This window comes from Acanthochromis polyacanthus, chromosome 3, assembly GCF_021347895.1.
Source record: "Acanthochromis polyacanthus isolate Apoly-LR-REF ecotype Palm Island chromosome 3, KAUST_Apoly_ChrSc, whole genome shotgun sequence".
NCBI classification, from domain to species: Eukaryota; Metazoa; Chordata; class Actinopteri; family Pomacentridae; genus Acanthochromis; species Acanthochromis polyacanthus.
Genome location: NC_067115.1, coordinates 44,270,624 through 44,284,918, shown reverse-complemented (window position 1 = coordinate 44,284,918; position 14,295 = coordinate 44,270,624). Strand labels below are relative to the sequence as shown.

Below are 14,295 nucleotides of genomic sequence, written 5' to 3'. Positions count from 1 at the left end.
GAATGGAGAATTGACCACACCAGGTATGCAGTCCAGAGTGTTTCCATTGGACTTACTGGATTGTTAAGATGAATCATTTCTCATTACGACACACTGCTGACTGCTCATTCCCAGCTTGACTGTATGAGTATAAATATATGCATAGTTATAGCAGACACTCCTACACAGAGACACAGCGAGGCTTTTAGGAAACCAAGTGAGAGAGGAGAAACCAAGAGAAAATGAGAACAAGAAACCAAACCTAGAAGAAAAAAGAGAGTGATGAAGAACACAAAGGAGGAGGGGCAAGAGGGGATTATTTACTGATTCAGACGAATAAATCCGTATCGTGTGAATCTGTCACACAGAGAGAAGAGGTTTAGAGCAGCAGCAAAGCAGCGAGGACGAGCAAGACGCATGAAAAAGACCATGGAACTGTTTGATTTTTAATATAAATGATAAATATTGTATGTTTTTTACATTTTAATGGTCCCTTTGGAATCAGCGATATGACTATTAACCATTTTAAAAAGCTGTGAGGAAAAGATTGGATCTGGAACTGGAATACACAGACGCAGGTGGGTGAAAGTAGAGGACCATGTGTGAATGTGTGCGTTTGCTTCTGTTCTGAGGCCATCAATTAGTTTACAGAGTCAGTAAATCACTTGTTTTTAGTGTGGTGAGTTTCTATAAGGCTCGAGAACGGTTAGATTTAGGTTAAGATTAGGGTTGAAAAATTAACAACTGTAACTGTATGGTTCCAGGAAAATAATGGAGGTCAGTGAAGTGCGTGTGCGTGTGTGTGTGTTTTAGCATTTGCTACATTGTGGGGACCAAATGTCCTCACAACTGTAGGAAATCGAAAACTATGTCACTTGTGGGGACATCTTTCGGTCCCCACAAGTTTAAACAGTGTTTTCTTGGCCATGTTGTTGTTACTGAAAAAAGTAAAAGTGCAAAAACGTTTCTTTAGGGTTAGCCATTGTTTTGGTCTGGGTTAGGGTTAGATATGAATGGGAGTCAATGGTAAGTCCCCACAGAGATAGAAAAACATAGTATATGTGTGTGTGTGCGTGTGTGTCTGTGTGTGTGTGTGTGTGTGTGTGTGTGTGTGTGTGTGTGTGTGGTTCATGGGAATACCAGCTTCCTCCCACAGTCCAGAAACATGCTGAGGTTAACTGGTGATTCTAAACTGTCCTTAGGTGTGAATGTGAGTGTGATTGTTTGTCTCTATGTGTAGCCCTGTGACAGACTGTTACCTGTCCAGGTGAATCTTCACCCTCAGTCAGCTGGGATAGACTCCACCCCCCATGACCCTGATGAGGATTAAACAGTGGATGGATGATGGATGGATGGATGGATGATGGATGGATGGATGGATGAAATAACCCAACTTGCACAAATTTACAGCAAGCTAAATGTGTTAGTGATACCAGCCCTCCTAATAGATCCTAAAGTGAGCCATACAGTGCAAAGCAGTGGTCAAAGGGTTAAAGAGGACTGTGACCTCCACACATGACCAAACGTAGGGTGAGGTGCTATTTAATATTTAAATGTTACAGCAGCAAGATCTGTGTCCCTACGGCTAGGCAAGATAGAACAATCAGTGACCAACAATCACCACAAGACCCCATAAACCAGGAGAGGAAAAAACTCTTTCTAGTCCAGATTCCACATCCAGTCCAGTCTGATCTCCAGTAAAACCAGTAAAACCAATAAAACCAGTAAAACCACAGCATGATAACCTATAAATAACCACAACTTCAATTTTCCCTTTTTAATGCAAAAAGTTAATTCTAAAAATGTTCACATTTAATGAATTATCTTTTTTTAAAACAACAACAACCTGACATTTATGAAGAAAATAAATTCATCCTCAGTTTATCATTTCCACATCACAACTTCCAGATCATAGAGTGTCTACAAAGGAACACAACATTTAGTCACCTGGAACTGAACCAGAGGATTTACTGGAGGATCACAACCACAAAAGAAGACAACAAAAGACAAAACAACAACAGAAACAAGACAAAGTATTACAAAAATGAGACACAAAATGACAAAAGTGAGAAACAAAACAACAAAGAATGAGACAAACGACACTAAGCAATCCAAAAAATAGACAAAAAAGTTACAAAGTGACAAAAAAATTGACAAATGACACAAACAAGACCAAAAATGACAACAGCTAGAAACAAAACTACAAAAATGATGCACAAAACAACCAATAAAGCAAAACACAAAATGAAAAAATAAGACAAAAAACACAAGCAAGACCAAAAGGAAACATAATGACAAAAACATGAGACAAATGGCAAAAGTCAGACAACAAAACAACAAAAAGAGACAAAATATGACAAAAATGAGACACAAAATGACAAGAGAACAGTCTAGTATTTTACTTTCTGATCTAAACTTGTCATGGTCTAGAAATGATTTTAAATTTATAGTTTTACTCATTTACAATCTGCAGTTAATGTCTTCTCTGGAATTTTTACACTTTGAGGGCCGGATTGGACTCTCTGGAGGACCACTTTTGGACCACGGGCCTCATGGTGGACAGCCCTGGTCTACACTGTAGCATCATGAGCATTTCATGTTACTGAGAAGAATGCATCACTAAACAGTTTAGTAACAATCATGTGAGGTCTTTGAGCGCCCTCTACTGGTCCTCAGCCTTGTTGTCTCATCACACCAGAGAGCTTTCTTCCAGATGACCTCGGAGTCTCCTACATTCCTTTGGGTGAATTCCAGATAAGATTTCATATGAGAATGTTTCAACAGTGTTGTTTTCTTTGCCATTCTTCCATCGAGCTTTGACTGGTGAAGAATGAACCTTCTCTCCCATCTGATCACTGAAGCTTTAACTCCTTCAGAGACGTCGTAGAGTCTTGCGGGCCTCCCTCACAGGTCTTCTTCTTGCTCCATCATTCAGTTTGTGAGGAACTTCCACCTCTATACAGATTTAAACAAGTGCCGTAGTCCTTCCGTTTCTCAGTGATGGATTTACCTGGACTCTGGGATGTCCACCTGGAAATTTTTTTGCAGCCATCTCCAACCAAAATGCAGTGAATTTATGTGAATTTTTTAAAGAAAATATTAGAAGTTTTACTGATATATATGGAATCACTTTAGATATTTTTAGGATTTTTTGGGAGATTTTTCCTCATTTTTCGAAAAGATTTACAAGAATTTTCTTGCCAAATTTGGGGGATTTTTTTGAATAAAACTTTTAAGGGAAACTTTAAAGCAATTATTGGAATTTTCTTCCTGAAGGTTTTGCAAATTTTCAGAAATTTGGGGAATTTTTTGGATTTTTTTCAGACCAGGAAACAAAATTTTTTGGTGCCTGTAAATGAAGACAACAGGAGGGTTAAAACAAGAGAAAAAAAACTTATTCCAAAGAACTTTTACCTTGAAACAAGTGAAAAATGTCTTGGTAAGATTTCTTGAAATAAGATATTATATTTATAATATTGAGATCTTAAAATTAGCTGGAAAAACTTCTTTTAAGCTCTGTTTTACCAGGATTGTCAAGCTTAGGTGTCTTAAAATAAGCCAGACATGCTAAAAAAAATTGCAGTTTTTCACTCAAAAATAGATTTTCGCTTTCATGTAACCTCCTAATTTGAGATGCATTAACCCTCCTGCTGTATAATGACAATAAAGCACATTCTTCTATTCTATTCCAAATGTAAGAAAAAGCAAGCACAAAATACACTTTGGAGCTTCTTCATCTTCTCCAGACACTGCTTCATTGTCCTGCTGTATCCATGGACAGACATCTGCTCAGAGACCTCCTGATGAACTTTCTCCATCCAGCTCCCTCTGGGTTCTTTGGTCCACCACTAAAGACAGAAAAGTCTCTTCATTCGTCCACAGGTCTGGTGTGTCATCACTCCCTGTCCAATCAGAGGCCTGCACTCTGTAGATGTCACATTATCGGCTCCAATCAGCTCTCTGGGAACCCCGGCCCAGTAGGAACTAAAACAGTAGCTGGTACCAGGAACTACGCCCTGATGGAAAACCTCACAAACCCAGTAGAGTCGAGTAGCTGCTGGTGGAAAAGCTCCTTTAGATGGCAGCTGTTCCTATGCCTGCAGGTTCTGGAACAGAGATTTCTGTAGTGCCCCCCAGAGCAGAGGAGGGCAAACAGACTGGTCGGGGTATGAGGGGTCCCTTATAATGCCTTGAGACCTCTGCAGGTATCACTAGTGTTCCACAGTTCTAACAGGAGGGAGTGGAGTACTGCTGATATGTTGGGCATCCTGTAAGGAAGCCGTATCAGACTGTGATGTTGTTAATGATCCTCACTGCTGCCCAGCTCCTCATCTGGTTCTGGTCTGGTCCTGGTCCAGTCTACACCTGTCTGGTCCCTCAGTCAGCCTGCAGCTTCTCCTACTCATGAAGCTTGTATCTATGGTGGTGCCTCGTCTATTGCAGGGGTTCCGTTCTTCCTCCCATTCTACTTTTAGAAGCTCTGAGAACTACAAGTAAGCCTGCAGCCTGAGAACAAAGAGTTCTGCTAGGATAATATGGTCCTATCAGGTCTTTAAGATATGATGGAGATTCATCGTTAAGAGCTTTGTATGTCAGGAGAAGATTTTAAGTTCTATTCCAGATTTCACAGGAAGCCAGTGAAGAGAAGCCAGTTCAGTGATGCCAGGAGCAGTGACACCATCAGAGCAGCAGTTCATGGAAGCAACGCCAGCATCAGGTTTTTCACTGACCTTCAGGTTTATATTGTAGTTGGAAGAAGGTCAGATTTAGATTACAGACCAACATGGAGACAACTCGCCTCCTAAGTCTCGTCAGAAGAGACAATATCTGATCTTGACCAGGGCAGAGAATTGTAACATGTCTTCTGTCTGTCACATGGCCATGTTAGTGTGAGATCTGACCACAGCTTCAGGCCTACAGACGTACCAAAAGTGGTAACCTGCCGTAACCTGAAGGATAATCTGGGATGACTTCAGCTAACAGTTGCAGGGAAATACTTTAGTAAAGGGAAAGATCTATTTTTCCTTCACAACTACATGCTTTGAAAGCGAGTTTCTAAGATGTTTGGGGCCAAATACAATGACTTCAGTCTTGCCTGAATTTAGTAGTAGGAAATTACAGCTCATCCAGGTTTTTATGTCCTCAAGACAGTCTTGCAGTCTGGCTAGCTGGTTAGTTTCATCTGGCTTCATAGATAAATAAAACTGAGTGTCCTCAGTGTAACAATGGAAATTAATACGGTGCTTTCTAATAATATTGCCTAAAGGAAGCATGTATAATGTGAACAGTATTGGTCCTAAGACAGAACCCTGAGGGACTCCAGGATTAACCTTAGTTTGCTCAGAAGATTCAAACTGGAACCTGTCTGATAAGTAGGATTTAAACCAGTCCAGTGCTGTAGCCACAAGGGGACACAAACCAGTGTCTTATTGTTCCGGTCCCAAGCCCGGATAAATACAGAGGGTTGTGTCAGGAAAGGCATCCGATGTAAAACTTTGGCCAAATCAATCATGCGAATCAAATGTATGACTTCCAGACCGGATCGGTCGAGGCCCGGGTTAACAACGACCGCCATCGGTGCTGTCGACCTACAGGGTGCCGGTGGAAAATGGACGACTGTTGGTCGAAGAAGGAGGGGAGGAAGGTGTGTTCGTAGGAAGAGAGAGAAGAGGAACACCAAGAGTCTAGGACTGAGAGTAGGGACTTTGAATGTTGGAACTATGACAGGAAAAGGTAGAGAGCTGGTTGACATGATGCAGAGGAGGAAGGTGGACATACTGTGTGTCCAGGAGACCAGGTGGAAAGGTAGTAAAGCTAGAAGTCTAGGAGCAGGGTTCAAGTTGTTCTATCATGGTGTAGATAGGAAGAGAAATGGAGTAGGAGTTATCTTGAAGGAGGAGTTTGTTAGGAATGTCCTGGAGGTAAAAAGAGTGTCAGATCGAGTGATGAGCCTGAAGCTAGAAATCGAAGGTGTGATGTTCAATGTTGTTAGTGGGTATGCTCCACAGGTAGGATGTGAGCTGGAGGAGAAGCAGAAATTCTGGTTGGACCTTGATAAAGTGATGCAGAGCATCCCTAGAAGTGAGAGAGTTGTCATTGGTGCAGACTTCAATGGACATGTTGGTGCAGGAAACAGAGATGATGAGGAGGTCATGGGCGGGTTTGGTATCCAGGAGAGGAACGCAGAAGGACAGATGGTGGTTGACTTTGCAAAAAGGATGGAAATGACTGTAGTGAATACTTTCTTCCAGAAGAGGCAGGAACATAGGGTGACCTATAAGAGTGGAGGTAGGAGCACACAGGTAGACTACATCTTGTGTAGACGGTGTAATCTGAAGGAGATCAGTGACTGCAAAGTAGTGGTAGGTGAGAGTGTAGCCAGACAGCATAGGATGGTGGTGTGTAGGATGACCCTGGTGGTGAAGAAGATGAAGAGGGCAAAGGCAGAGCAGAGGACCAAATGGTGGAAGCTGAAAAAGGAAGAGTGTTGTTTGACTTTCAGGAAAGAGTTGAGGCAGGCTTTGGATGGTCAGGAGGTGCTTCCAGATGACTGGACAACTACAGCAAATGTGATCAGGGAGACAGGTCGGAGAGTACTTGGTGTGTCATCTGGAAGAAAAGGAGATAAGGAGACTTGGTGGTGGAATGAGGAGGTGCAGGAGTGGATCCAGAGAAAGAGGTTAGCTAAGAAGAAGTGGGATGCTGAGAGGACTGAAGAGAGTAGACAGGAGTACAGGGAGATGCAGCGTAAGGTGAAAGTAGAGGTGGCAAAGGCCAAACAAGGGGCTTACGATGACTTGTATTCTAGGTTGGACAGTAAGGAGGGAGAGACTGACCTGTACAGGTTGGCAAGGCAGAGAGACAGAGATGGGAAGGACGTGCAGCAGGTTAGGGTGATAAAGGATAAGGATGGAAGTGTGTTGACAGGTGCCAATAGTGTGATGGGAAGATGGAAAGAGTACTTTGAAGAGTTGATGAATGAGGAAAATGAGAGAGAACGAAGAGTAGAAGAGGTGACTGTTGTGGACCAGGAAGTAGCAAAGTTTAGTAAGGATGAAGTGAGGAGGCATTGAAGAGGATGAAGAGTGGAAAGGCACTTGGTCCTGATGATATACCTGTGGAGGTATGGAAGTGTCTCGGAGAGGTAGCAGTAGAGTTTCTGACTGGGTTGTTCAACAGGATCTTAGATAGTGAGAAGATGCCCGAGGAATGGAGGAGAAGTGTGCTGGTGCCCATCTTTAAGAACAAGGGAGATGTGCAGAGTTGTGGCAACTACAGAAGAATAAAGTTGATGAGCCACACGATGAAGCTATGGGAAAGAGTAGCTGAAGCTAGACTAAGGGCAGAGGTGAACATCTGTGAGCAGCAGTATGGTTTCATGCCAAGAAAGAGTACAACAGATGCAATATTTGCTTTGAGGATGTTGATAGAGAAGTACAGAGAAGGTCAGAAGGAGCTGCATTGTGTCTTTGTAGATCTGGAGAAAGCTTCTGACAGGGTGCCCAGAGAGGAACTGTGGTTTTGTATGAGGAAGTCTGGAGTGGCAGAGAAGTATGTTAGAGTGGTGCAGGACATGTATGAGGACTGTAAGACAGTGGTGAGGTGTGCTGTAGGAGTAACAGAGGAGTTCAAGGTGGAGGTGGGAGTACATCAGGGATCAGCTCTGAGCCCCTTCTTGTTTGCTATGCTGATGGACAGGATGACAGACGAGGTTAGACAGGAGTCTCCATGGACTATGATGTTTGCAGATGACATTGTGATCTGTAGTGAGAGCAGGGAACAGGTGGAGGAGAAGCTAGAGGCGTGGAGGTTTGCCCTGGAAAGGAGAGGAATGAAGGTTAGCCGCAGCAAGACGGAGTATCTGTGTGTGAATGAGAGGGACCCAAGTGGAAGAGTGAGGTTACAGGGAGAAGAGATCAAGAAGGTGGAGGATTTTAAGTACTTAGGGTCAACAGTCCAGAGCAATGGAGAGTGTGGAAAAGAGGTGAAGAAGCGTGTACAGGCAGGCTGGAACGGCTGGAGAAAAGTGTCAGGTGTGATGTGTGATAGAAGAGTTTCAGCTAAAATGAAAGGAAAGGTTTACAAAACTGTGGTGAGACCAGCCATGTTGTTTGGTCTGGAGACAGTGTCCCTGAGGAAAAGACAGGAGGCAGAGCTGGAGGTAGCAGAACTGAAGATGCTGAGGTTCTCTTTGGGAGTGACCAGGATGGATAGGATCAGGAATGAGTACATCAGAGGGACAGCACATGTTAGAGGCTTTGGAGATAAAGTCAGAGAGGCCAGACTGAGATGGTTCAGACATGTCCAGAGGAGAGAGAGTGAATATATTGGTAGAAGGATGCTGAGTTTCCCACTGCCAGGCAGGAGGCCTAGAGGAAGACCAAAGAGGAGGTTTATGGATGTGGTTAAAGAGGACATGAAGGTAGTTGGTGTGAGAGAAGAGGATGCAGCAGACAGGGTTAGATGGAGACAATTGATTCACTGTGGCGACCCCTGAAGGGAAAAGCCGAAAGGAAAAGAAGAAGTGCTGTCCCTTTAATGCCAATACAATGTTCTAGTTGCTGTAATAGAAGTTTGTGGTCAATCATACTAAGGTCCAACAAAACAAGTATAGAGACCAGTCCATTATCTGATGCTATGAGAAGGTCATTAGTAACTTTTACCAGAGCTGTTTCTGTGCTATGATGCACTCTAATGGCCTAAATTAGAAAATAAAAGCGGGATATCATGCAGGGAAGATGGGGATGCTCTTCCAAACACTGTGGGGTTGGAGCAGATCAGCTTACTGTGGAAAAGGACACAATTTTTGGGGCTCAAATATACAGAATTTATCCCCTAAAAATGACTGAATTTAAATGAGGCTTGATTATAGTTTCCTAAACAGTGCACATGACACACAACATACAGTTAAAAAACCGTCAGAGCAGGCCTGATTCCACTCTGTTCACCATCTGCACAGACATCTTCACCTCTGTGCTGAAGTGTTACTGAGGTTTAGACACAGAAAAGCTTCATTTCCACTCCTGTTGTTTCAGGAGGTCTGTAGTGATGGCAGGTATCAGCCGGTTCCATGTGTTGTGGAGAAGAACGGTGGAGTTGCTGATCTTCTGGATGTCCATACTAGGTAAGTCTCTATCTTAGTTATTATCTGTCTGTCTGAGGATAAACAGGATCAGACATTCATGTCACCTTCAAAGCTGTTCACTTCCTGTTGTTATTTATGTTCTGCTCTGTTCAGGCATGAGTTCCTTCACATCGTTGTCATATTTTCATTTTTCTATGATGTGGTTTCCAACCATTCATTTTCAAAAGTACGACACAAGACGTTATTTTTACTAAAAAAAAGTCCACTCTTCAAGCTTCACGTTTCCCTTTCTACTGATGTTAGTTGGTGAGCAGGTCATGGTTGACTCCATACGAGCTGAAATGTGGTAAATCCTGCAGGTGGACACAGACGCTTCAGCAGACGGATGTAAAACAAACTGAATGAAAAGCAAAAGCCTCTCCTGGAAGACAGACTTGAAACTGCATCACAGAATTTTTTTTACTATTATTATTATTTAGCATGACCTTAATCCAGGGGTGTCCACCATGAGGCCCGTGGACCAAAAGTGGTCCTCCAGAGGGTCCAATCCGGCCATCAAAGTGTAAAAATTACAGAGAAGACATTAACTGCAGATTGTAAATGAGTAAAACTATAAATTTAAAATCATTTCTAGACCATAACAAGTTGTTTGGATCAGAGTAAAATACTAGATTGTTCTTTGTTCTTTTGTGTCTCATTTTTGTAATGTTTTGTCTGTTTTTGTAGTTCTTTGTCTTTTTTCTCTGACTTTAGTCGTTCTGATCATACAGTAAAACTGGTGCACTGCAGATCAAACGAGGCTGAATGTGGAACCTGGACTAGAATGAGTTGGACTCTCCTGTCTTAATATAACAGGATCACAGTTTCTTGTTGGTCGTCTTTAACCATTGATCATTCCATTGTTTTTTTTAATGATCGTTACTTATAAAATAGTAGTATTGCTTTTTTAGCTTCTTTGTTGTGGAGGAAGGTTGACAGTTTCATGACCTTCTGCCTCTTCTTCTCACCTCTTACCTATCTCTGTTTATCCTCCAGTCTCTCCATCCCTACTCCAGCCCACTCCTCCTCTCTCCCTGCCGGTCCACATATCCGTCATCCCTCCTCTCTGGCAGGTCTTCCCTCTCTCCCAGGTGGAGCTGGGCCCTCTGTTCTCCAACTCCAGCCCCTTCTCCTTCTCCCAGAGTATCTTCATGCTGCCCCCTCCCAGCCTGGCTCCCACACCGGACCTCCAGGCTTCATTTGGACCTTACTCAGTCTCTGAGGTAAGAGAAAAATGACAAATGAACGATCCCAGAGTTGACTGAAGATGGCTCCATTTCTTCCAAACCTCTCTCTGTTTCTACAGCTCATATCAGCGCCTGTCCTCCCTCCTTCCCTCCTGGTATCGGCTTCCCTCCTCTCAGAGAACGTAGAGAGAGGATGGGATGAGGAGGGGCAGGAGAGGTTCAGGGTCAGGGCTTTGTTCCACAAGCGAGGAAACGTCAGCACCCAGAGGAGCTGCATCACCCTCCACGCTTTTAAGGACACTGAGGAGCACAGAGCGTCCTGCATCTCACAGGTGAGGACCATCATCTCCACTCTTCTCTTATTCTCAGTCATTCATTTCACTGTTTCCCTCTCCTTCCTGTAGACCAGGAGACTCCAGCTCATCTTAGTCCAGGTTCCACATCCGGGACCAGACCAGTAGAACCAGTAGAACCAGTAAAACCAGTAAAACCACAGCATAATAAGCTCTAAATAACCACAACTCCTGATGGTTCCTTTGTTTTAGTGCACAAATGTTCACATTTAAGGAATTATCTTTTTACTAAACATCATGAACAACCTGACATTTATAAATAAAAATAAATCCAGTTTCATCAACATTATTACAGACGACACGAAACAAGGCAAAAAAGAGACCAAAAAATTAGATTAAAAAAATTTTACAAAGCAACAAAGAAATGGATGAATGACAGAAATGATACAAAAAATTCCACAAGTGACACACAAAACAATGAATGAAGAAAACACAAAACAGCAAGATAAGACAAAAAAAACAAGTGAGACAAAAGGAAACACAAAAATATGAGACAAGCAACAAAAGTCAGACAAAAAACAATGAAATCAAGACAAAATACTTTAAAAAAATTAGACACAAAATGACAAAAAATGAGGAAAATGTCACAAAACAAACAAGAAAGAAACTAAATTTAGTTGCAACATGAAAAAATGGAAAAATGATTAAAAAAACAATAAATAAAGCAAAACATAAAATCATAAAAAAGGAGACAGTCACACAAAAACCAACAAAAACAGACAAAATATTACAAAAATGAAACACAAAACAACAAAAACATGACAAAAGTCAGACAAAAAATGACAAAAAAGCAACAAAAACCAGGCAAAATGTTACAAAATGAGACACAAAACGACAAAAGAACAAAGAACAATCTAGTATTTTACTTTCTGATCCAAACAACTTGTCATGGTCTAGAAATGATTTTAAATTTATAGTTTTACTCATTTACAATCTGCAGTTAATGTCTTCTCTGTAGTTTTTACTCTTTGAGGACCGGATTGGACCCTCTGGAGGACCACTTTTGGACCACGGGCCTCATGTTGGACACACCTGCTGTTTGACATCACTGTCTTGCTTCCAGCCTCCTCTAGGGCTCTGTGTGGTCACTCTGACTCTTCCCAACGGCTGGTTTGAGGATCATCACACCCAACAACCGGTGCAGGGTCCAGACCAGCGCTACTCCAGCCTTCATCGCCGGGTCCAGAAGCGTCACCAGAACCAGCATCACCGTGCAAACTTCAACCGTCAGCGACCAGCTTCCTCTGCACAGAGGTGATCATTCCTTCTTTTAGTCTGGATAGCTCATTCATTTCATCACAGTTGGCTAACTTGTGGAACAGGTAATGAATCCAGAATGCGTACTGCCTCCTGCTTAGCTTCAGTGACACGTCTGACCTTCTTCCTTCATGGTTTAGTTCTGCTGCTGCTCTGTGGGCCCTCAGACACCAACAAAACCAAATACAGCTTTACTACTCCTCCTCCGGCACAGTGGATGGCCTACAGCGAACATCAGCAGGGTATGCTCATGAGGCTTTTCCTGTTCTTTCTTCTGTTTACGTCTGGACTCAAATGGAATCATCAAGCAGCTGCTCAGAGACCAGCAGGTCCCATTTAGAGCTGATCAGGCTCACAGTGACTCAGTCTCATAACATTTAAGAGCAGTTTATACAGACATTACATTCTGAAGAAAGATCATTAGCAAGCCAGCAACAGCGCTAGTAGTACTAGTTAGTTTAACCCTCCTCGTTAGATTACTAGATTGTTCATATATTTGTTGTTTTGCGTGCCATTTTGTGTTTTTTGTCTCATTTTTTGCTGCTTTTAACTTTTTTGTCCAATTTTTTGTCTCTTTTTTGTTTAGTTTCTTGTCGTTTGATTAATTTTCTGTCCTTTAGTGTCTCATTTTTGTAATATTTTGTCTTGTTTTTGTTGTTTCTTGTCTGACTTTTGTTGCTCGTCTCATGTTTTTGTCGTTTTGTTTTCATTTTTGAAGTTTTGCGTTTCCTTTTCGTCTCGCTTCTGTTTTTGTCTTGATTTTATTATTTTGTGTTTTGCTTTATTCATTGTTTTCTGCACCATTTTGTGTGTTTTTGTTTATTCATTTTTTAAAAATTTGTTGCAGATTTTTTGTCTCTTTTTTTGCTTTATTTCGTGTTTTTTGTCTCATTTTTGTAATATTTTGTCGTGTTTTGTTGTTCTTTTTCTTTTTTTGTCTGACTTTCGTCTCATGTTTTTGATGTTTTGTGTTTCCTTTTTGTCTCGCTTGTGTTTTCGTCTTATTTTTGTCATTTTGTGTTTTGCTTTATTCACTGCTGCTTTGTGTTTTTTTGTCTCATTTTTGTTGGTTATCCATTTTTCTGTTCTTTGTAACTTTTTGTCAATTTTTTTGTTTTATTTTGTGTCGTTTGTCTCATATTTAGACATTTTGTGTCTAATTTTCACAGTATTTTGTCTTGTTTTTGTTGCTTTTTTTTGCCTTTTCTTGTCAGATTTTTGTCGTTTTGATCGTATAGTAAAACTGGTCACCTGCAGATCAAACTGGGCTGAATGTGGAACCTGGACTAGAATGAGGTGGACATGTCTTGTCTCTAAACCTTCTTCCAGGTGTCTGGAGGACAGGGCGGCTCAGTCCCAGGGACAGCTCTTCTTCATGAGGACATTGTCGCTGAGCGATCAGGAGGACAAGGGCAGAAAGCCGAGCAGGTCCAGGAAAGAGGAAGTGTGTCAGAACAGGCAGGAAGAGGAGGAGCTTAAAGTGGATTCCCATGTTGTGATTCGCTATCACAGGGGCCCGGTGCTGGTCGGACAGCCCATCAGGGTGTCTGTCAACCTGAGGGCCAATTTCACTGCTCAGTTTGCCGTCATCAGGTAATGATGTAGCATTTATTTCTCATGTGTTTTCAAACGTTGTCTTCAATCAGTGAGGACCGCTGAGCTCTGGTGTGTCTTCAGTCTGAAGGTGAAGAGAGGCTTGGTGTCGATCGTGGCCCGGAGGACTCTAACCTCGGACCTGTGGGCAGTGACCCTGGAGAGAAGCCAAAGCTCCGAACACGACGTGGTTTCCATCGTCTGCCACAAACACAGCATATTAAAGCAGCCTGCTGAGTAGGTCACAGATCAGCCGTTACAGTCGTCCCTCTGTGTGAGGCTCTGTGTCGCCTCCTACAGGTTCAGGACATGTGTCTGCTGCCACATGGCTGAAATTACATGATGACATATTAACCCTCCTGCTGGCCTCAGTTACAGGCACCAAAAATATTGTTTCCTTGTCTGAAAAAAAATCCAAAAATTTACGAAAAATTGCAAAACCTGTAGGAGGAAAATTCCAATAATTACTTAAAAGTTTTATTTTAAAAAATATTGCAAGAAAATTCTTGTAAACATTTTTTTAATTAGTAAAATGTAAAAAAAAAAAAATCCTAAAAATATTCTGCATTTTCCAACTTTTAATTTACAAAACCTTCAGGGAGAAAATTCCAACAATTCCTTAAAAATTTCCATTAAAAATTTTACTGAAAGAAAATTTTTCAAAAATCCCCCAAATTTGGCAAGAAAACTCTTGTAAATATTTTCAAAAAATGAGTAATTTTTTTTTAAAAAAACCCTAAAAATATCTAAAGTGATTCCATATATATCATTAAAACTTCTGATATTTTCTTCAAGAACATTC

The 14,295-nt window shown here is 41.7% G+C and overlaps 1 protein-coding gene across 1 annotated transcript in view; it reads left to right on the top strand.

The window, feature by feature from the left end:
* The first annotated feature begins 143 nt into the window (after positions 1-143).
* tmem132a (transmembrane protein 132A) overlaps positions 144-14,295 on the top strand; it is a 31,170-nt gene continuing 17,018 nt past the window's right edge. Inside the window, exons 1-8 of the mRNA XM_051945397.1 lie at positions 144-557; positions 9,015-9,103; positions 10,100-10,326; positions 10,410-10,622; positions 11,707-11,897; positions 12,041-12,142; positions 13,230-13,493; positions 13,578-13,730. Coding sequence (XP_051801357.1) covers positions 9,028-9,103; positions 10,100-10,326; positions 10,410-10,622; positions 11,707-11,897; positions 12,041-12,142; positions 13,230-13,493; positions 13,578-13,730 — 1,226 coding nt within the window. The 5' untranslated portion in view covers positions 144-557; positions 9,015-9,027. The remainder of the gene's footprint in view (positions 558-9,014; positions 9,104-10,099; positions 10,327-10,409; positions 10,623-11,706; positions 11,898-12,040; positions 12,143-13,229; positions 13,494-13,577; positions 13,731-14,295) is intronic.